The following is a 22,627-nucleotide window of genomic DNA, read 5'->3' on the forward strand; positions in this document are numbered from 1 at the left end:
TGTATGGCTGAGGCTTCCATAGCCATTTTTTCTTTGTACTTTGACCAGTTGTGAGTTTCAACATTAATCACTGCATAAAGAAGCTTCTCCAATAAGGTATAAGAGCTGGACTGATCTGTGAGCAGTCATAAATTTAGAGGGCAATTTGATACTAAGTATTATTTTAGCAAAATAGCAGTAGTGGATTCACACTTGGGGCCTGTGAACTTCCCAGCCATGGGTTCTGGGCCAAACTTATAGTACCAGACATACATTTCCTCCCCAGGAGCAGGCCTTGAATCCAACAACAGAACAGATGCACCCATAACAATTATGCCACTATTGTAGCCGCCAGCATATCTTGCCTGGTATGACATTATCATAGCTTGCAAAGTTCATAGCTTGCTGAGACTGTGGGTGACTTTTGTCCCCTAGAGACCTACATGTCACCGTTCAGGACTGTGAAAGCTGGGCAGCAGGGAGAAAGCTTCTCTGTCAGCAGCTGTCACTTGATTGCTCCATGGCCTATGACCAAAGTCTGTGGTATCTTCAGCAATAGGGTCCTACTATCAACTTCTGATGTTACTCAGCATTTTTATTTGGTTTCCAAGGATAGAACTCAGGTCCCCATAGCTGCAAGGCAAGCACTTAACTGGTCTGAACTGCCCACCCTCTACACACACACACACACACACACACACACACACCAGCACACCAGAGAGAGAGAGAGAGAGAGAGAGAGAGAGAGAGAGAGAGAGAGAGAGAGGCTTTGTGACCATTTTATGTGGACCTTTCAGTGGCATTGTGAACAAACAGCAATGCATACACATCACCATTCCACCTCCAGAACTCTGTTTTGACAATTTCTTAGAAGAGCATAGACATATTACGAAAGCTGCCTTTCTTTTGCCCTCTTTTTATGGGGAGGGAAAATTGGGTCCAGAGAGGTGAGATGATCCTCATATGTATCATCAGAAAATGATTCCTGTTAATGATGAAATACTTTGGCTCTCAATTTCCCAGCAAATATATTTTATACTGAGCCTCACTGCTTCCAATTCAATCTAACCAAGCTCTTTCATGTCTACCATGTATTGAAGATAGACTAGCAGTATTGATTAGTCAGGCCTGAAGGAACTGGAATAATAGCTAAAGGTGTTTAAAAAGAAGCAGGCTGTAGCTTAACATGATAGAAAAAATAATAAGATATCAGCTAGACACTGAAGAGAACAATTTGGCCATTTTAATCTTTAAGAACACTAATAGTACACCTGAACCTTTCAAATTTGACAGTGCATGGTACAGAAAGAAGGTGAGTATTTGTGGAGGGGATTGCTACTGCAATGCAGCCTCAGCCCTGCCCATCCTAATTTGGTGCATATTTCTGGGCACAGTCTTGCGAGACTTCATAGAACTGACCTCTGTCTGTCAATACATGTTCAAAGAAACCGTCACTTCTTGGCTGACCAGATATCTGCTTATGTTTGTTCTCTAGGCAAAACTAGTGAAATCTAGAAATTCATTTGATCCCATTCTCTGGCAGTGGCAGTCAATGTTTCAAGCTCAGCCTGTAGAACACACATTCTGTGAAGTTTCTGGGATTAACGTTGTTGACACTAACTGATGGGTTTTGATATATGAGTGTGAACCCAGTGCACATTCAAGGTGTATATTCAAGATGACGGGGCACAGGAAAACGGCAGAGCATAGTACTCTTGCCTTTTTCTGGTGGTTTAGCTGGGACCACATTCCATATGTGTAAAACAATGATTATACAGCTCATGTCAGTGTCTGGGGATCCCAGTGCATGAGAAGCAATGTTTTCTTTGCTGTTGTCCTACATAAATCCTTCAGTCTATCTTGTTTCAAGGATGATTTTTTTTGGGCCCTTGCCACTGACTCATACTAACAATTTTCCAATGTTGACTGGGCACGTGGAAACTCCTTTTTATCTTGTGTGGATGTTTAAATTTTACTTTATGGCTCAAAGAATTTAGAAGATGTAGGCCTACATAGGCAGAAGAAATCCAGTCTAAGTGCCAAGGTAGGACTGTAATTATCTATGTATATGCAGGTTTTCAAAATGATATCTGTAAATATGTCTCTGCGACTGTTAAGTCAGATGAAAAGCAAGAGCCATAAAGATTTCTCCAACAAGGCTTGAAAGTTTAATCACTGTCCCTAACTAAGCCCTCCCCCAAGAGGCAGAACTGCAGAGTACAAAAACAGTTGGTCATTAATGACCCGAGCCCTTCCCGTGACACGAATCCCTTTCTGTGTGCTAGGGTTCCGTGGCTGCATGAAGGAAGTTGCATTTACACGGGGTGCTGTCGTTAACTTGGCATCTGTGTCCAGCCGTGCTGTCAGAGTCAATCAGGATGGATGCCTATCAAGTGACAGTACTGTTAACTCTGGGGGAAATGACTCCATCCTGGTTTATTGGGGAAGCCAGCAGAGTGTTTACGAGAGCGGGCTCCAGCCCTTTACAGGTAATGTGGAGGTCTCTAAATTAAACGCTCTGGGTCTGCCATTGCTTTCTTTTCCCTTGCTGACAGCCTGCTGTGAGTCTGTAGGAAGTTGGTTTTAAACTGTCTACTTCTTATTTCCCTTTAAGAATACCTGTATCGGGTCATAGCCTCCCATGAAGGAGGTTCAGTGTCGAGCAACTGGAGCCGGGGACGCACAACAGGCACAGGTAACACCTGCTGATTTTCAAGTGTAACTGTGCACACATGTGCATATGTATGTGCACATGAACACTGTGTCCTGAAGCAGCACCATTTTGGATTGAAAATGGCTGTGGAAAAACACAGTATACCACTGCATTTGAGTTTGTAAGAGCTAACTGCATGCTTACTAAGGCATTTTTCTTTCCTCTTTAGATGCAGAGAAAGGAAAGTGAGGTACTTATAAATTTAATAGGTGCAACCATACTGTTTCAGAGTGAGAAACCTCTATCAGTTGTCTGTATCCCAAAAGATAGAAGACAGACACAAGGGGACCATTAGATGAAAGGTACCTTCTTCCATCTCACAGACAGTATTTCCAAAATTCCTACTTCATTAGAATCAGGTGTATCTCTTTATCATGTCCTAGAAGACATTTGTCATGGCAGTGAACCATGACATCATAGGATGAGTCTCAAGGGCAGGAAGTTTCACATGGTTTAATGTTTTCAACTCAGAAGAGAAGCCATGAGGAGACACGTTAGCTCAGAGCGCAGACACTCGAGCAACAGGTGTTGTGTATTTCTGACTGTGATGGCCCAGTCTTTCCTAGGGGAGCATGACTGGGAGCTATTGATCATGAAGAGTTTGGTAGAGAGTAGTATTCCATCCAACCAATCAAATATGTGTCAGAAAGACTAGCACATTGATGGTGGCTGTGTCTCTGAAAACAGTTACCCCAGCCAGTAATAATTGGTCAAAAACATGTTTTACAACAATGACCTTATTTTATATTTCTCAATAATGGGTTGCTATTCCAGGCACTCTTAAAGGGACCTTCATTTTAAGGATGTGACATACTGAGCTATATCACTAACAATAACTTTCAAGGCTTGTAGCCTATAGATTTTCCAGGGGGGATGATGGGAGAGTCTCCTAAGTAATTATCTACTTATAGACAAGACAGTGAGGTGAACACTCCCTTAACATCCCCCTCAACCTCAGAGTGGGTAGGAAGCTCAGAATAAAATAGCCGTTGGTAACTGGCATGTTTCTACTTCTATTTAATAATCCACTGTATTCTTAGAAAATATGGTACAAATGCCTGCATTTAGGCAGTTTAGTGGGTGTCTAGAAAGTAGGTTGTATACATAGCTTACTCCCCAACTTGACCCACTATGGAGCTCTGAAGGTACAGCCACGATCTGACCATCACATCCTAAGTCATGAATTCACATTTGCAATCTGACTGCAGCACCAAGTAGCTCCCCAGGGCTAGAGAATAATTGCACTATTTAATTATTTTTGAGTTGGTTTTGCTTCGTCCCTTATGAGAAGACCATCTGGTAGACAGTGCCATCTTTGCCCTGCACCACATTGCAGAACTAATAAAATCAGCAGCTCTCCACTTGTCTCTTTCCTGGCAATGTGGTTATGTGTCCTGTTTTCTGTAGATGCCTGTAGTGTCTTAAGTGCATGGAGAGTGCTGCTCTCTGTGTCTCCTCTCATCCTTAATGCTCACTTCATTTCCCTTAAAGCTGTCCTGTTGTATTGGTCTGAACAGTAAGTCAGGGAGGAGACTACTTGATGTCGGAAACCCGGCTGTCTTCCGCCGTCCATTGACGGGGCTCAGAAGCCCAGGAGCAGTTAGAGCGGGTCTCTCATCCATCATTCTGCCACGCAGTTCTTTGGACTCTTTCTTTGTGTCCCCAGTGCAGTCAGCTGTGATGAAGTTGTTACTGATCAGAGCTGTGTAAATATCTAATAAATAGTTAAAGGTTATGGATTTTTGAAATCAGGGCCCAGCTTGCTAGGTCTTTTACAGTCCCTATAAGTGTTCTCACTTTGTTCTGAGATACGCTGAAGAGAATGTCTCTAAAACTGATTTTGAAGACTATCCAGACACCAACTCCCTTAACCCCCCAAATGCAATTAAAAGTGTACCCTATATATCATACCTGCTGGAGCTATGCTTTCTGAAAACCATTTAAAGGACAATTGGATTTGGGAAGTGGGAACAGCCATTCAAAGACCATACACAATCACGTGTGTGATTTTTTTTTCTTTTACTTTTTTTTTTTTTTTTGGCTACATGGAAGGCATAAAAGTGTCATCTCACTGTGTATAATAACAGTCTAATTACCTTGCTCCAAAGTAGCACGTCATTATATTGCTTCACCTTGTTATCTGCCTACCAAGCGCCTCCTTCCTGATGAGTGTTGCTTAAACACGTCGGATACACTCAATGTTTTTGGAAAACCTGGTCTCAATTTAAAAGAATGTTATGTCGATGGAGTTTTGATGGTTTTGAAATATAGCTTAAACTGAATGGCTCAAGATGTGCCGTCATATTAAATCAATGCTGAAAAGTTACAACTCTAATAAATTGTATTTATGCTAATGGTCGAGCCTGATTTACGGCTGCCATTAAAAGTGAAGAATAGGAACAGTCATCTCCTCAGACTGGCGCTTGCTCTACCTTTCTCCTTTATTCTTTCCTAGCTCCAGAGAGTGTGCCAACTCCCTCAAGAGCCCAGAGCATCAATGGATATAGCATTGAGGTGGCCTGGGATGAACCCACTGTGGTTAAAGGTGTCCTGGAGAAGTACATCCTGAAAGCCTATGGTGAGGACAGCCCCCAGCCCCACATACCCTCTGCCAGTGTTGAGCTCAACGACACCAGCACCCACACAGGTAAAGGAGACGCCTTCGTAGAGTCCATCTTTTGTTTTGATTTGGGATAACAAAATGTTTTTGAGGCTTTACTCCCCCACGTTGAATATGCATGTGTTTGCCCAGTGACAAACAACAAACTGAGGCACACCATTATGGCACAGTCCTGTAAACATGATGCTTGGGAAGCTACGAAAGAAGGACAGTGAGTTCAAGGCCAGCCCAGGTTACATCGTAAGAGTGAACATAGCCTAGGCTATATAGCTATACTCCATTTCAAAACACATAAATAACAAGTAAAACAAAACAAAAACCAATCAAACAAGGAAATCTCCATGTAATGTGATGGAATCCCATATCTATCTACCTTGGATAAAAAGAGTAATTCTACAAAGCACAGTTTCCAGTGAATATAGTAGGTCCATTAGGAGGTTCATCTTCTCTCCTTCCTCTAAGGACTAGGTTATAGCAGTCATAGCCTTTGAATATTTTATAAACATCTATGAAGACCATATACATATGTGTACATACAAATGTTAAGTCATATACATACACACACATACACACACACACACACACATATATATATAAAATATTTATATCTATGCACACATATGTATCTGGCCATTTTGCATATTTTATCATGCAAAACTTTACACTTTGGGACTAGCCCAAGTTCACAGAACCATTATTTATTGTAAAATTGCTGATTAAACCTAATTATCTCCAGGTGGAGGAGGGTTGTAGCCCCAGCCATTTGCCTGGCAAATCGGGGAATCAATTTTTCATAGTGCAGCTAGCCGTGAGGAATGATTAGAAGAGAATACACCCACACACCTCCCTGACAAATCTCACACCAAAATCCATGTGTGGGTAGGAAGAGCACTTTCAACTTGATGAAATTTTACAGCAGATTTAACTAGAAAGCCAGATAGAAGACTTTGTCCCCAAGAGGTTAAGGCATCAAGCGTGGTAGGAAAAACTTTCCTCTACTGAAAACATTTGTGATGAGTCATCATGTCCATCTGAGCATCTCCTTGAACACTTTTCCTCTTCCCAGCATATTTATTGCATGACCCCAAGTCCTTACTCCCTTCTTAAGAAGTTTTGTGAATAGATCAAATGCCTACACATCACCAAATTTTATTCTTAATCACTGTAGCACTCAACTTTTCACAGTCCTTTTTGCTAACCCCAGGCATGAGTCTGTCCTGCAGGACAACTAGATGTCTCTGTGAGGGTCTTCCCAGAAAGGTCTGACTGAGGATGAAAAATCCACTGTGACTGTGGGTGAGACTGTCCCATGAACTTAGGGTGCAGAAGAAATGAATAGGAGGAAGCCAGAAGAGTGCCAACGTTCACAGCTGCCTACTCTCTGACTGAGAACACAGTGTGTCCACCTCCCTCACACTCCCACCACCATTTTCTCCCTACTGTGAGGGACAACATCTGCTCAAACCGTGATTCCATAAATGCTTTTCTTTCCCAAGTTGCCTTTATCAGCTCATTTTCATAGCGATGAGAAAGGTCATTACTAAAGGGCCTTTAAACAGCCTTCTGCATCCTTTCTCCCGTTCTTCTGAACCTATGAAATGGAAAAGTAATACCAGAGAAAATAACTCCATATTTGTGAGGAACACAGAACGACGCTTGACATAAGAAACACATAAACAGGAGCTGTCAGAGTCTATGTGCTATGTACACAGTACTTAACATTTGGTGAAATTTTCCAGTAAATGAGTAGTGATTTGGGGGTTATCACTCCCAAAAATTTGTACTAATTTCCCCAAAGTTTGGATAATTGTACTTCTGCCGCCAGCAAGCAGAACACAAGAATTTTCAATTCATTTCATCTTAGCTATCACTGTATCTTATAATATTTTAAAAAATTTACAAATTTGAAAATCAAAAATTTAAAGATATTGTTTTAATTTGTATTTATTTGCTTGTTAGAAACACTATCTGAATATTCACTAGCTATTCTTCTTTTGAGATGTGGCTTAAGTAGACACCTGGTTGATTTTTCTAGAGTTTGTATCACATTTTTCTCTCTAAAATATCTCTCTACTTATAAAGAATTCTCAATTTGGTCTTATATAATATAGACCTCCCAAATTTTGCCATTTTTATTTAAATTTGCTTTATACAAAAATTTTAAAAGCTGTTAGTTGATATAATATTTTCATTTTTCTATGAGATATTAAAAATTTAAACCAATATTTTCTATTTGGGATAAATTAGTGTGTTCATGTTAGATAGGTCAACAGTAAATACCTTCCTGGAAATAACGAATCCATTTTTAGGGTAAGACTGAGTCAGATACTGAGCCTGGAGAAGCATTTCTACGATTCTGGAAGATGTCTCCCTAGAGGAAGAACAGGCCAGCTTGAGAAGCAGGGCAGTGAATTAGTGAATGTTACCATAACATGGGAAGCATGGGGCTAGGGCATTGGGAGGAAGGAGTGAGAAAGTTCCAAGCCAATTACAAACTTTCTGTATGTAATCTGTGGAAGAAGAGGTGAAACTTTCATCGATTAATCAACTTTATCCATTTTTCCTTGAAACACTTTCTATTGGCATTTTTCTTTTTGTTCTTATTACTTTTTACAATTATTATTATATATTTTAACTTTTGAATTTACACTAATTTTGGTGCTTTGTGGTTGAACTGAGTTTTCCATTCATCTTGAAATTCTCTGTGTTCTAGTAGCAGAATTTTGTTCATTCACATGTATTTTTATAGTTGTGTGATTGCTTTTATTTCTGCTTTCAAGGTGCAAGTGTTGCTGTTTTCTCATTGTATGGATGTTTATGCATGTGGTGTGTGTGTGTGTGTGTGTGTTGTTGTTGTTGTTGTTTTGATACGTGGTCCCATGCTGTATGTCAGACTGACTTGGGATGCTGTGCATGTACATAGATCACTATGTCGTCTATTGGCATCAAACTCAGAGTAATTCTCCTGCCTCTATTTCCCAAGTTCTGGGATCACAAGTGTGATCTGTCTAATGTCTGCTTATCATTATGTTTTAATGATTATTTTGCCATTTATCTTTTTAATCTTGTTTGCATATGTGTAGGATGCATGTGCATGTACACCCATGTGTGTAAATAGAGGCACACATATGCCACAGTATATATGTAGAGGTCAGAGGACAGTGTTCGCCCTGGCCTTCTACCTTGTTTGAGACAAAGTCTCCTGTTGTTTGCAGTTGAATAGACCAGGCTAGTTGTTGGTGGTTTGGTTTGAATGAGAATGGCCCCCATAGGCTCATATGTTAGAATACTTGGTCCTCAGTTGGTAGAACTATTCCGGAAGGATTAGGAGGTGTGTCCTTGTTGGAGGAGGTGTGTCACTGAGGGAGACTTTTGAGGTTTCAAACACCCCCTCCATTCCCAGTGATCCCCACACCTGCAACGTGCTTGTAGATCAGATGTGAGTACTCAGCTATTGCTCCAGCACTCTGCCTGCTGCCAGCTACCAGCAATTATGGTTGGTCATAGATTCCGTCCCTCTGGGACAGCGACTCTGGGGATTCAAGCTCAGGTTCAGGCTTGCATGGCAAGAGCTTCACCCACCGAGCCGTTGCTCTAGCCCCTCTTTCTCTTACTTTCTATTGCTGGCAGTGTAGACTAAGGACTCATTAACTTGTTCCCGAAAGATGTGTGTGCGGCTCACAGCTCTGATGCTCAGGCAAGGACAAGTGCAGATGGGATCTTAAGGGAAAAGACAACTCCAAGCATGCCATGAAGCTTTGCTGATGCAGAAATGGAACAACTGTGGAGGGGGAGCCCGTGCATTGAGCACCCTCCAAGTCACCTTGGGTAATTATCTAAGGCAAAGAATTCCAGAGTAAAGAGAATAAAGACTAGAAAGTGAGATGAGGAGACAGCAGAGTCGACATCAGGGCTGGACCGGGTGGCAGTGGGTGAGGTGGGCAGACTAGAGGGATGGCAGCCACTTTTCAAAGCAGACATCCTCAGGCAAGCAGCCTCACTGTCAGTTGGGAAAGTACTTCTTCTTTGGCATAACTGAGGTGACTTTGGTTGAGATTTTAGTATTTTAATTAACTTTGCTCTTTAGATCACATTTATTTGAATAAAATAATGCTGATACTGGGTGTATACAGGCTCTTTAGATTTATTGCCTGATTCAGGATTCTTTACCAATTAAGTTGAAAAGTATTTTCAGAAAATGAGTTTGTTTCTTTTCATTAATTATTTTTCTGTTTCATAATGAGTTCTTTTACTCTCCAGATTTAGGTCTTTTGTCGGTGGAAAATTTGGCCTTATGGATATGATCATCACTTTTTTTGAGAAATAGCAAGTTTTTAATTTAACTCTTTCTTCTCTGGTTGACCTCCCTTTATTTTAGTTGTTCAGAACTTGTGTCGGAACCTGGTGTGGTGGTGGCACACACCTTTAATCCCAGTACTCGGGAGGCAGAGACAGGCGGATTTCTGTGAGTTCAGGGCCAGCTTGGTCTGCAGAGGGATTTCCAGGACAGCCAGGGCTGCACAGAGAAACCCCATCTAAAAACAAAACAACAGGACAGAGAACTGGTGTCAGGTCAATGCATGCACAGAGGCCACCACATCTGCCAATCACTTGTCACACGACCAGAGACAAATTCACAGTGACATGGCCGAACCAAAGCTTTTCAACATCTCAGTGGGATATGAGACCCTCGTTTATGTAATTATTGATGCAAAGGCAAAAATGAATTCCTCATGTAAAGTATTTTGCTTAGAAATAGAAATACAAGAAATGTTCAACCATAGTTACACTTACAGATCTCAGAATTACAGTTTTTTAATTTTAGGTTATTGTTTCATAATTATTTCATGTTTTTTTTGTTTTGTGTTGTTTTTGAGCTTTTGATTCTGTTCATTTGATCTTCCCAACTGATGTTTAAGTCTTTTATTTCAGTCTTGAAGATTCCATTCCTTCCCTTATTTTGCTGGCTTTTACCTCCACCTATCTCTCAACATTCTCAATTGTCATCTACATGCCTGGTTACCTTTTAACTTTTCCCGTGATTCATAGAGGCCAAATTCATTAATTGCACTCATGGCACTTTTGAAATTGTCCAGGCATTCTGGGTTGAACGTGAATTGAACTTTCCCCCACTGGCATATGAGTGAATACTTGGTGCCCAGCTGGTGGCACTGTTTAGAGAGATTGTGGGTCTCTGGGATATGGAGCCTATATGATGGATATATCCACTGGGGGCAGACCTTTGAGAGTTAAAGCCTGTGGTGGTTTGAAAGAAAATGACCCCTAGGCCCATAGGATGTAGCACTATTAGGAGGTGTGACTTTGATGGAGGAGGTGTGTGACTAGGGGGTAGGCTATAAGGTCTCAGAAACTCAAGTCAGTCCACTTCCTGCTGCCTGTGGATCAAAATGTAGAACTCTCAGCCCCTTCTCCAGCACCATGTCTGCCTGCATGCCACTATGTTTCCCACTGTGAGGATAATGGACTAAACCTCTGAAACTGTAAGCCAACCCCAATTAAATGTTTCCCTTTATAAGAGTTGCTGAGGTCATGGTGTCTCCTCACAGCAACTGAAACCCTAACTAAGACATAGCCTAATCCACATCTGGCTCCTTCTATGCTCTCTGCCTGTGGAGCCTTGTGAATTGTCCCTTTCTTGTGACAGACGCCAGTCTGCTGCCATGCCTTCTTCACTGGGATAGACATAGTCCCTCCACTTGCTGAATGCACTCCCCAGAACCTCACCTTCTACAGTTCAGTAGCTCCATCCCTAGGAAAATGAAGCGGTTTTCTGTTTTGCTGGTGTCAGTGAAGACTCTCACAGGTGGACATTCTACTGGGGGGACTTCCCTTGCCATCACAAGGATTTCACTATTTCGGCCTCTCTCCTCCAGTGTTAATGAATTAGGATGCTGGGAGCCAGAGGCTCTTCTCATTCACCAGGGATTCCGGTGTCCTGGCCCTCTGTGATGTACAGCCAAGTTCTCTTTGCCTCTTGTCCTTCAGCTGTCTCTAAACATTGCTTCTGTTATTGGAGTCTCATAAGATGTGGCTTCCTAATGAGGAGTCTGAAACATCTTACCACCCTTTGTCCAATCGCAGAGCATCTAGTTTAATGGATTTGGGAAGGAGCCTCTACACCGGAATTTCAGAATGAATAATTCTCTTGTCAAGCTAGCCCTGGGAAATATAGTAGGCAGGAGAAGCTTGACACCAATTTTTATATTTCAATTTCAATCAGAAATCCTTGTGATAACTCCTCCCTCCCAGCTTTAAACTTGAAAATTTAAGATAGAAAGAAATATATGTAGATCTGTCTTCTGTATAATGTAGATAATGAAATATTAAACAAAGACAATAATTAGCTACAGAACTGTGTGACACAATTAAGTGCAGTGCTTTTGGGGGAGAGGGGGATGTTATGACCAGGCTCACACGAAGGCAGAGGTCAGAGAAGAGCAAATGATTAAACATAAAAACCAACATGGAAAACTGGACAAGCAGAACAGGGCAAACAGAATATTCAAATATTCTCCTGGTGGGTTTGGCCACTAGAGGATTCAATGAGTATAATCCTACCAGCGGTGGAAGGTCCAAGGTTAATAGACCCACTTAGGAGCAAATGGGCCCCTTTGGGCCACAGGGGCTGGACTCCATACCCTCCCAAGGCCAGAGTTCAGAGTTCATTTCCTCCACCCCAGTCTCCGGGTAGGAAGCTCTGCTGCCCTTGCTCCTTATTTCTGTAGACTTGCTACAGGGGGCTCCAATTAGCTCTCTATAGCTTGTGTGGATTTCCCCTGTTGGCCCTGTTAACATGCAAAGCTGCAGCCAGAGGCCAGCCCTTTCCCCTCTGACTGAGGTTGCTCTGTGAGAGGTGCAGATACCTGATCTGAAGTCGTACCAAGAGTGAGTTGATCCAAGGGTTTGCACATAGATGGCTATTGTTTTCCGTGAGCTGTTGGAGCACATGAACTTAATTATCAGTATAATTAGCAGAGCACCTGGCATCACGTTAAAGCTGTAATTGCTAAACAAAAATCGCTCCTCCATATTCCTGTGGTATTACACTGCTCTAAAATCTACGGGTTGGATTCCTTTCCCTCAATACTAAGTAATTATTATTATTCTGCCAGAATAATTGTTTACTCTTATTTATTATTCAATACTTTACCAGATGGACCAACAATAATATTTTTTCATCTATTACAACCAAATCTACACTTAGGTTGAAAAAATAAGAGACTTCAATTTATAGTACAATTGGTAAGAGCTTTTCTCACTAAAACTATTTAGCCTCTGCAACTGAATTTACCTGAAAAAAAAAAAAAAGATACCAGCAACCCAGAAATCTATCATTTCTTTTCTCCCTTGTATGGTTTCTGGTAATAATTAGTGATTTAGTTCTATCACGCAAAATGATTCCCAAATGACTCCTGAAATACAGCCCTTCTCATAGGATCCTGCGCTAGGATTTCAAACCCTGTGTTTTGATTATTTTCCCAGTTGGTACTTTTGTACAGGGCTCATGGACCACCCAGGATCAACTACAGTGTAGAGGCATGATGGTGTGAAGGACTTTTTCACCTGCTAGGCTCAAATTTACCCATGATCTTCCTTCCCCAGGGTCCAGCTGCATTGGTAATGCCAGGACACATGGGGAAGGGTGGAGACGGTGGGCACAGGGCTACTGAGAGCTCACAGTGCAAGGGGGGTGAGAATTCCCTGGGGATTGTTCTAGGATACAGATCCCTTACTCACTCAGGTTACAAATAGGATACATGACTCTGAAATTCTTCTTTATTTTTAACTTACAATGAAATTTAGAAATGTATCTCCTTTGTTTTTATTTCTAATTTACTTTTGAGAATGTTATGAGTTCTGTATTTATATCATTTCTCATTCTTGCACCTCCCTCTACTCTCTCCTACATCCCCCCTTTTCTTTTCAAATTCATCATATATGTGCATATAATGTAAAATCAATCTGCTGAGCTCACTTAATGTTGCTCAAATGTATTTGTGTTTAAGGGTGATTACTTGGGCTTGGATATTCTATGGGGCCTTGTCCATAGAGAAGACTGATTGCTTCTTTCTTGGCAACTGTTAATGCCTGTAGCTCTTCTTCTAGAGCTGGGGCCTTGTCAGAATTCCCCCGTCCATGTTGGCATGTCAACTGGTGTTGTCATTGTTCAGATCTTGTCTACAGGTATATTGTTGAGATGTCCCTCTTATATGTAGAAGACACCGTCTCACAGCAGATGTCCTGTTCCTCTGGCTCTTACAGTGCCTCCATATCCTCTCCTATGATGGTCCCTGTGCCTTAGGTGTGGTGGTTGTATTGCAGATGTATCCACTGGAACAGGGTGTAGCTGTGAATGTCTAATCATCTCTCACTCCCCACCCTGAGGTGCCACAAGTTGCTGACTATTTATATGGGAAATGAAAAAAAAAATCTAAAGTTCATGATGCTCATTTGCCTCAGAGCAAAATGGAACCAGTGCAGTGATTGTTTGGCTTAGTAAAGTTGTACCCCCATGTGTTAAAAGCACAAATGTTTCACTCTGCTCCTTAAATCTGGTGCACACATGAAGACACAGTGAAAGAACATAAACCAAAGCCATCAGCAAAGGATGGTTCCCATTTCTGAAACTGTCCATACCTGTTAACTGGAAAGAATGCGTGAGCTATTTGGGGGTTTTCCATCTACTAATAAAAAGCAAAACTTAATATTAGGATGCCTTCATAGAGAATGAAGGGTTAAAGGGACCTGAAGGATCACAGAGTAAGGAAGAGTTAGATGTGTATCTGGAACCAAATATCCTTTACTTGGTGGACAGTAGAAGGAATTAAGGAGGGGACTTTAACTCATGTTACTCCTGTCTCAGCACTGATTTGGCCTTAAATCCAGCTATCATTTGATCAAGGCAAGGAAATTTTATTCTATATACCCACATAGTTAGGGTTTCTACTGCTGTGAAGAGACACCATGACCATGGCAACTCTTATAAAGGAAAACATTTAAATGAGTCTGGTTTATAGTTCAGAGGTTTAGTCTGTTATCATCATGATTGGAAGCATAGCAGCATGCAGACAGACATGGTGCTGGAAAAGGAACCAAGAGTTCTACATCTGGATAGACAGCAGGAAGAGAGAGACACTGGGCCTGGCTTGAGCAATTGAAATCCCAAAGCCCACCCCCTGGTAACACACTTCCTCCAACAGGAAGGTCACACCTACTCCAACAGGACCATACCTTCTAATCCCTGTCAAGTAGTGCCACTCCCTAATGGCCAAGCTTCCAAATATGTGGGGCCTACAGGGGCCGTTCATATTCAAGCCACCAGAGTGGGTATATATAAATGTGAGCATATGTACTATATTTAAGTTATATGCAATACAGATTATCTTTATATTTACCTGAGAAGTCTGTAATGAGATCATTCTAGGTCAATACAATGTGATTTTTTTTCCCTACTCAACTGCAAGTGTTTATTCCACAGTTTCTAAATGGCTGCTTTTCATGCATGCATTTTATTTCCTCATTAGATGATAAGCTTTTAAAGAGCAAATATTGCATGTTATACTCACTTCAGGTCTTTTTTCTATGACTAGATTATGGAGTGTCTGCTACCAACCCTGAATTTCTGTGAAGTTAATATTGTGTATTACATCAGGTTTAGTTGGGCTAAGGATTGAACTACTGTTCCTTAGTAGAGTTCATCATACTTATTGTTCTCAAAAAAAAAAGTGTCCTTATAAGATGACATACAGAGTCAGTCTCAATTTAAACATACATTTGCATATTTTCTCCATGGTAGAAAAATTAATGGTAGATGAAAAGGTTCTAAATAGTGGTTTCAAAATTTTTACTTCATAATGAAATTCACAAATCAAGCATTTGCAATTTATCATAATAGAGGCCCGCACTCCAGCAACACAGATGATAAGCATACACAGCCGAAAATATTCATTGATTTTAAAAAGCAAAGCCATTATGGCAACTAATAGTTTGTATAACTTTGATAGCTGTAGTGCATCTATCAGGGGGCCAGTATCCAGAATATATAAAGAGCTAAAACAAATAATAAAAATATCAAAGAGATTATCCAATCAGTAAATGGGCAAATGGATTTAACAGAGAGTTGTTAAAGGAAGAAATATAAAATGGCCAATAAAAATGTGAAAAATATTCACGTAAGGAAAAACACAGGCTAAAATTGATTTAAGATGCCAACTCACTCCTGCCAGGATGGCTATCAAACCAAAAAAGAAAAGAAGGAGAAAGAACAATAAATTCCAGGGAGGATGTGGACGATAAGCAGCTTCCTACACAGCTGGAAGGGAGATAACCTGATGCAGCCACTATGGACTCCCTGGAGAGCGTCCTCAGAAACAACCAACAATAACGGGAAAATAGAATGACCCAATGACCCATGTATACCAACTCTATCCTCCTGAAATATGCCCCCAAGGCCTCTAAATGAGCATATTACAGAGATACCTGCACATCCATGATGACCATGGCACTGTAGCCAAGATACAGAACCAGCTTAGGTATCCTTCAACAGCTGAGTGAATAAAGTGTGGTATGTATACACAACAGAGTTCTATTCAGCTGTAAAGAAGAGTGAAAGTCCTCAAAAGGAGTCTTTTTGAGAGTGAAAGGGGATCAGCTAGGAGGGAAGGGGAGTGAGAGGGTACTGAGGGGGTGAGTATGTGAAACATATATAAGCCTGTGGGGAAATACCACGATGAGGTCCAGTATTTTACAGACTAAAATGCAATAAATCAGCTGTTACATTCTAGGCGAGACCACCAAAAAGCACCCAGATATACAGTGAGATACTTGGTAGGGAAAGCAAAGTCTTACATGGAGAAGCTGAGGAATGGTTTCTCATCTTCAGTCAATTTCAGTTGAAAAAGTAGAGAACTGAGCTAACCAATGTGAAGGCTGCTTTCTGGTAGGGTGTCCAGAGCTCATCATCAATGCAAAGGTGGCTGTCTTACTCCAGCAACTCACTGGCTGGCTTCAGCTTTTTGCTCTGCATTTCTTAAGGTCACAATGGCTGCTTGGGCTCCACCTCTCCTGTGCGGTTCCACCCAGCAAAACCTTGGAACAGTAGGGAAAGATCTAATGTTTGCTTTAAAGCTGTGTTTTAAGAGTTGGTCTGTCTCGGGTGACTACTGAAATCAAAATTCTGTGGCCTGGCTATGTGGACTGCTGGGAAAGGCTGACCTCTATCCAGGTAGCCATTTATCTGGTAGGAAGGAAACTTTTCATTTTGTTGAGAAAAACGTGTATAATATATACTAAAAGGTCAACTAGTGGTCTCTGCCACCATCAGCAAACAAGGGAAGAAAGGAAAAAGAAATTCATTTCAATGTGATTGTTCACAGATGAATTTTGAGGAAGTCTGTGCCAGTTTTATAGTACTCCATAAATTTATTTGTAGTTTATTACAAACTATTTCTTTAAATGTAAATCTTGAAAGCAATTGGTCTGAAGATTTGCAGAGGACAAAAATATGGCCCTATGACAGAAATTGTAAAAATAGAAGTGACGTCATGTTCCTGCTTCGCTAATGTAGAAGAATTGCATTAGGGTGGGCAGTGTCGATGAGTTAAGAGCTCTGTCTGTTTCCCTGGAATGTGTAATGTGCCTGGCGGCTTACTCCTTAAGAAGATACTGTGAGGCAGTCTGCTTTTTAGTTTTCTTTGAACAAGTAATTCACTGGAGCCTGCAAAGTAAGAACTTTCATTATAAGCATTTGGATTTCAAGTTAGTGTAACACATAGCACGGTTGAAAATTAAGATAATGTTTAAATTCTGCTGTCCAGTGATCAGCAAGGAAGTAAGTCTGTGGGCTCATAACATTCTATATGTATAACTACATTAGGGTTATCAATCATATTTGATAAAAAGAAGTTCTCCCAAATTATCTGTTTCTACCCTTTATCATTTTGTAATTGTATTATGTTTGGACTGAATCAGAAAGCTACCAACATTTGATATACACAAAGACACAACACACACACACACACACACACACACACACACACACACACTCACATGCACACGCACACGCACACACTTCATTATGAGTCAGTTGTCTTCCTTAAGGAGTGTTGTCAACTGGTTTGTAAGACAAATCACTCATTGTAGACACATTTTTGCAGCAAGGTTGAATCTCTGAACACATTTTAAGGTGCATTTTAAATGAAGTATTTGCCATTAAAAGTGCACTGTTGTTGTTTTTAATGATGCCTCCTTTTCCACCCTATAGGATGGGCTTAGGTCATGTGGCAACAGCAAAGATCAGAAACCATGGTGTGATCTTGGCTCATGAGCACTTTATTTTTCTCTGCATACCGTCCAGCTCTTCTGAGAAACAAATGACTCCATCAGACTTTGAACCAGCTGGTGGAACAGTGGTCAGCAGAAATGGCTTTCCTGAAGTTCGTTCCTGCCTCCAGCTGAGTCACGTCCATTATTTCTTAGGCATTGTACTCAGTTCAGCACCTGCCCTTCCTATAATATAAGGAGTTAACCAAGCCTGTGGCTTCAAACTTCCTTAGAATTAAGATGACGGAAACTGTGGCTCTTACCAGGAAACAGGCATTGATTAAAATGTTGAGGTTAGCTGTAAGCCTGCTGAGAGAATCTTCATGGGGAATGCTTTGAGGTCAATTCAAATCGTTCCTTAAACCGTTCTGTAAGTCTGGGATTAGGCCCTATATTTTATAAAGGAAATAGTTATTCTTGCTTACTTGGAAACATCAAAATCTGCATAGTCTTGGATCCAAGGTGTGCGTTCTCCTATGCTCGCCAGCAGAAGTTTCAAACTAGGCCACAAAGTTCATTTGAAAGAGACTGACTATTAAACAGATTGGGTTTAATCCTTTCAAAGAACCGACTTAGGTCAGAGGAAGCTCTGTGGCTATCCCATCGTTCAAGTCAACTGAAGACTGACTTGACTTTATAAATACTACAGGATCTTGGTTTTATGTTTTATTAGCCCATATTTACTATATATAATAGTGATTTTTTTCAACACAATTTCCTGAGCCTTGGAAGAGGTGATGCAAATGTCCCATTTAAGGCTGAGCATTCAGCAGCCCTGTGGTCTCACCAGCTTATTGTTACTTAAAATGCTACTGAACACCACAGTAGCAGGAGTCCCACCATTGTGAATACTAGGAACTAGAGGAAGCAGAAGCATCTGGGACATTTCTGGATGTCTCTCCTAAATGAGGAGATTTTCATCCATACTTAACAAATGTCATGATATAGTTTCTTGGGGTCAATTTGTCAAAATGTCTGTGTCAGAACTTTGTTTCCAAAGGGATGTTTATAGTGTGCAGAAGTGTGATATGCTGGATTGACTCCTTCCTTACAATCCATCTACTGGACTGGCTCGGACATACACTTGAGAATTTGAATTTATCAACACTGTGGCAGCATCTTGAGGCAAGAACTGTCCCCTTGTCTTCTCCTCTTCTCAGCCTCTTCCATCGTGTCCCCAGTGATGAGCAGCTCAGCCTATGTGGTGTCCCTTACCAGATGGCCCTCTTAATAAGTGCCTTGTGCTGGCCCACCCTCACATCCTTGATCCAAATGTGAAATGCCAGCAAATAAATCAGTGCATGGCACTGGGCTGAGTTCTCAGGAGATGGAGGAAAGCCCCAGGGAGAGGAAGTGGGTGACAGCTTTTCTGTGTCTGTGTCTGCTCCTTATTATATTATGGCCAGTAAATAGAAGACATCATAGGCAAGGAGGAGAGAGAGAGAGAGAGAGAGAGAGAGAGAGAGAGAGAAAGAGAGAGAGAGAGAGAGAGAAAATGAGAGAGAGAATAAACTCTCCATGTTGTTCTGACTACCTCTCTCCTACCTTGCAAACAACACCCCCATCTGAAGCACCATGCACGGTCCTTGCAGGGAGTCCACTGGCTTTAGCCTTGGGGGTAGACAATGCCATACACAGATTTCACCACCAGACTAAAAATGCAACAGAAATGAGTGGGTAATGAGAGCAGAGCAGCCAGGTCTTTAATTGAATTAAAAGCTGGGTGACATCAATGCAGACACCTGTCCAATTACAGACAGGCCAAGGTGTTTACCGTTGCCGTACAAGCCATTCGAAGATGACAGGAATCTTTCCGCCCACAGATTAGCATAATGAAGGAGAACAGATTACTGTGGATGCTCGCCAAACACCTAGCTTGGCAGCTGGGGGTGGGTGGGGGAGGGAGAGGAGTCGGCTGAAGGATGGAAATAGAAGCCCGGGCCTCCATCTCTTCTCCAGAATGCTGCCATCTTGCTTTGGTTTCGATTTTTTTTTTTTGCTGGCTGAGCTTTTGTATTTGCAGACATTTAGTCAAAAAGTTAATTGTAAAATCTCAGTGTGGAAGCCACCTCCCCTATTCTCCTGTTTCTCAGTGCATGGGCTCCTTTTAGAGGCACAGCAGTCTGCACAGCTAGTGTCAGTCCCACAAGAAGTTTCTCTTAGGGAATCGGTCTGCCTCCAATTGTTCGTGTTTCTCTTTGCCTTCTTTGAAGTTTGAGGTGAGAGCAAAGGAAAGAGAGAAATTAGTCTAGTGTTGGAAATGCTTCTATATCAAAAGATACAGTGCAGGGGACATTGGTGATGAGCCGGAGGAAAGTCTTCACAGGCTCAGCGAACCAGCATGTCTGCTTTTAGTAAACTGTAGTGTGTGTGTGTGTGTGCATGTGCATTTGCCTGTGTTTGCATGGGTACAGCATTTATAAGTGCAGACTAGAGGATGACCTTACCTGCCCTTCCTCAGGTACTGTCTTTCTTAAGACAGGCTCTCTAACTGCCCTGGAGTTAGCAGAGTAGGCCCAACTGGCAAGCGAGTGAGCCCCAAGGATTCACTGTCTCCATCCCCGCAGCTCTAGGGTTACAAGGTCTGCTTCTACACCTGTTTTGTTTGTGGGGTGGGCCTATTTGGAGTTTTTGGTTGAGGTCTGGAGCTTGAACTCAGGCTCTTGTGCCTACCAAGCATAATATCAGCAGAGAAGATGCTGACAGCAGCAAGATGCTTGCACAGAAGTAGATTGACATGTTCTCTGTACTCATTGACCTGGGAGTCATTGCGAGGGTCTTTGACATGGCAGCTTCTCTGTACACAAGCTCTCCTGAGCCAGTCTCCACAGAGAAAGCACTTAGAGCCATATACAGAAGGGGGTCTTAAATTCTTCCCTACCTGGATCAGTTTCCTTCCCTCAAACAAAGTTCCTGCCCTTCCCTGAGAGCTTGGTCCTTAAAGAGACTCTCTGTACTTGACTTCAAACTCCCCTGGTGTGGTGTGTCAGGACATCTCAATGCCAGGCATTAATGCACAATGCATTATCGCTTAGAGTGAGAGTCAGGGCCCTGCTGGGGCTGGCAATTCAGATCCACACACTGATGCTCCTCAGCTTCATGGGACACTCACACTTTTAAGACATCGATAATGCTTGCTCTATGCTTATCGAATGCTGCTTCAGCTTGCCTTCTTCCATTATCAAGAAAGACGGGCAGGCTTTCTGACATGGTTGGGGCCACTTTCTGATTTCATAGAGCTGTGTGGCTGAAAGGAAGTTTGAGAGGTCATTTGCCTGCCTAGTGAATGAGACACTCAAATGGAGAACAATTTCTCAGTGATGTCCCCCAGAAGGACATCCACCTCAAACCCACTTAAAGTTCACAGTGCTGGTATTTGCTTCTTGGTTGTCATAAAGAGCTGGCCCATTTCTCTGTGGACATTTTCTCTCTAGCATTCTTTGTAACTCTGTCCTACTCTGCATTACTTGGTATTTTGTTAAATGATGATAGTGAAGCAAACATTTTGTAATTGTCCTTTACAAATTTGCCTTTACTTAGAGGCCACCTGTCCGGCTAGGATCTAATTGTCAATTTAACAGCCTAGATTCATCTGAGAGAATAGTGTCAACTGAAGAATTGTCTAGATCAGATTAGCCTGTAGGCATGTCTGTGGGGCTTGTTTTGATTGTTAATTACTGTCGGACAGCCATGCCCACTGTGGGCAGTATAATTCCTAAGCAGGTGGTAACAGACTACATAAGAATGATGGCAAAGTGTAAGTTGGTCTGCAACCCAGCTAGCAAAGAGCATCCTTTCTGTTTCTCTTGCACTTCTTTGGCTGTGAAGTGAGTTTGTTGGAGTCTGTATAGAATAGCAAGCAGGCCTGTCTTCAAGTTCTTGCCTTGAGTTCATGCCTTGACTTCTTTCAATGGTGAACTGTGGCCTGGAAATGCAAGCTTAAAAACACCTTTCCGACCCTAACTTGCTTTTGGTCAGAATGGGCTATCACTACAAAACCAGGACACTTCCTGCCATCTGAGACTCACAGGTCTGGATCACATGAATGCCTCCATGCACACATGTCTGCAGACACTGCTTCTGCATGAATCTGTGTGTGGCTACCATCACTGTAGTCCTGCTAGCTTTAACATCTCTTGTATCAAAAACATTATAAAAATAAGTTCTCTTCTCAATCATCTTCACTAGAGGCTGAAGGAAAAAAATATTGATAAGTAATTTTTTGAGGGTCAATTATCAAGATAACACTCTGTTTTACCCTGGAGACAACATAATTATTTACCTTGACACTCAAAGCAAGACTTGGGAAATCACTTAAGGATCAACAAGGCTGTATTCAATATGGACTACTTAAACTTTGAGAGGCATTTTGCCTTTGTCAATAGTATAACTTTTTATAGGCATCAACTTTAATCCATCCAGGTAAGTTCCCCACACTAGAGCAAAGGCAATCAACCTCCTGTCCCAGACAGTACGATGGCAACATGGATGAGCAGTCTTTCTTTGTGACTTCATACTTAACGGTAACCAGAGAAGAAAGCAGGAAGCACTGACTGGTCACCCTGTGCCTCTTTCTGAAGTTCCTAGTCTATATTTGGGGAAAGTTATTTAGACACTTTGACAGACACTTTGCATCTTGGAAATGCAATGTAATAGACAAATCCCCCTTGGAGTTAGGAAAGAAATGCACTCCAACCTAGAAAAGGGTAGCACATTTTTTAAAAGTGTGATTTAGAAATCATGCAAACTTTCCACCAGGGATCCAAAGTTGGCAAACTCCCAAAATTCAGCTCTCTTCTCCTCTCTGTTTTTCCTCCCTGTTCTCCATTTTGGAGCTTCCATTCTTAGTAGTTATTATTGTCTTACCTGCTTGAAACAGGAAGCATGTGTGCTTTGATAAATGGGCTGAGGAATGATCTACTTTCTCCTCACTGTCCTTTAAGGTCTCCAAACTTTTCTAGGAAATATAATAC

General features: G+C 41.6%; 1 protein-coding gene across 1 annotated transcript in view; it reads left to right on the forward strand.

The window, feature by feature from the left end:
- The window catches only part of LOC102928770 (usherin), a 418,898-nt gene that overhangs the window by 17,486 nt on the left and 378,785 nt on the right, over positions 1-22,627 (forward strand). The window contains exons 7-9 of the mRNA XM_076548181.1: positions 2,265-2,468; positions 2,594-2,674; positions 5,148-5,339. Of these exons, the coding sequence (XP_076404296.1) occupies positions 2,265-2,468; positions 2,594-2,674; positions 5,148-5,339 (477 nt within the window). The remainder of the gene's footprint in view (positions 1-2,264; positions 2,469-2,593; positions 2,675-5,147; positions 5,340-22,627) is intronic.

The sequence above is a fragment of the Peromyscus maniculatus genome, chromosome 11 (genome assembly GCF_049852395.1).
Source record: "Peromyscus maniculatus bairdii isolate BWxNUB_F1_BW_parent chromosome 11, HU_Pman_BW_mat_3.1, whole genome shotgun sequence".
Classification (NCBI taxonomy): Eukaryota; Metazoa; Chordata; class Mammalia; order Rodentia; family Cricetidae; genus Peromyscus; species Peromyscus maniculatus.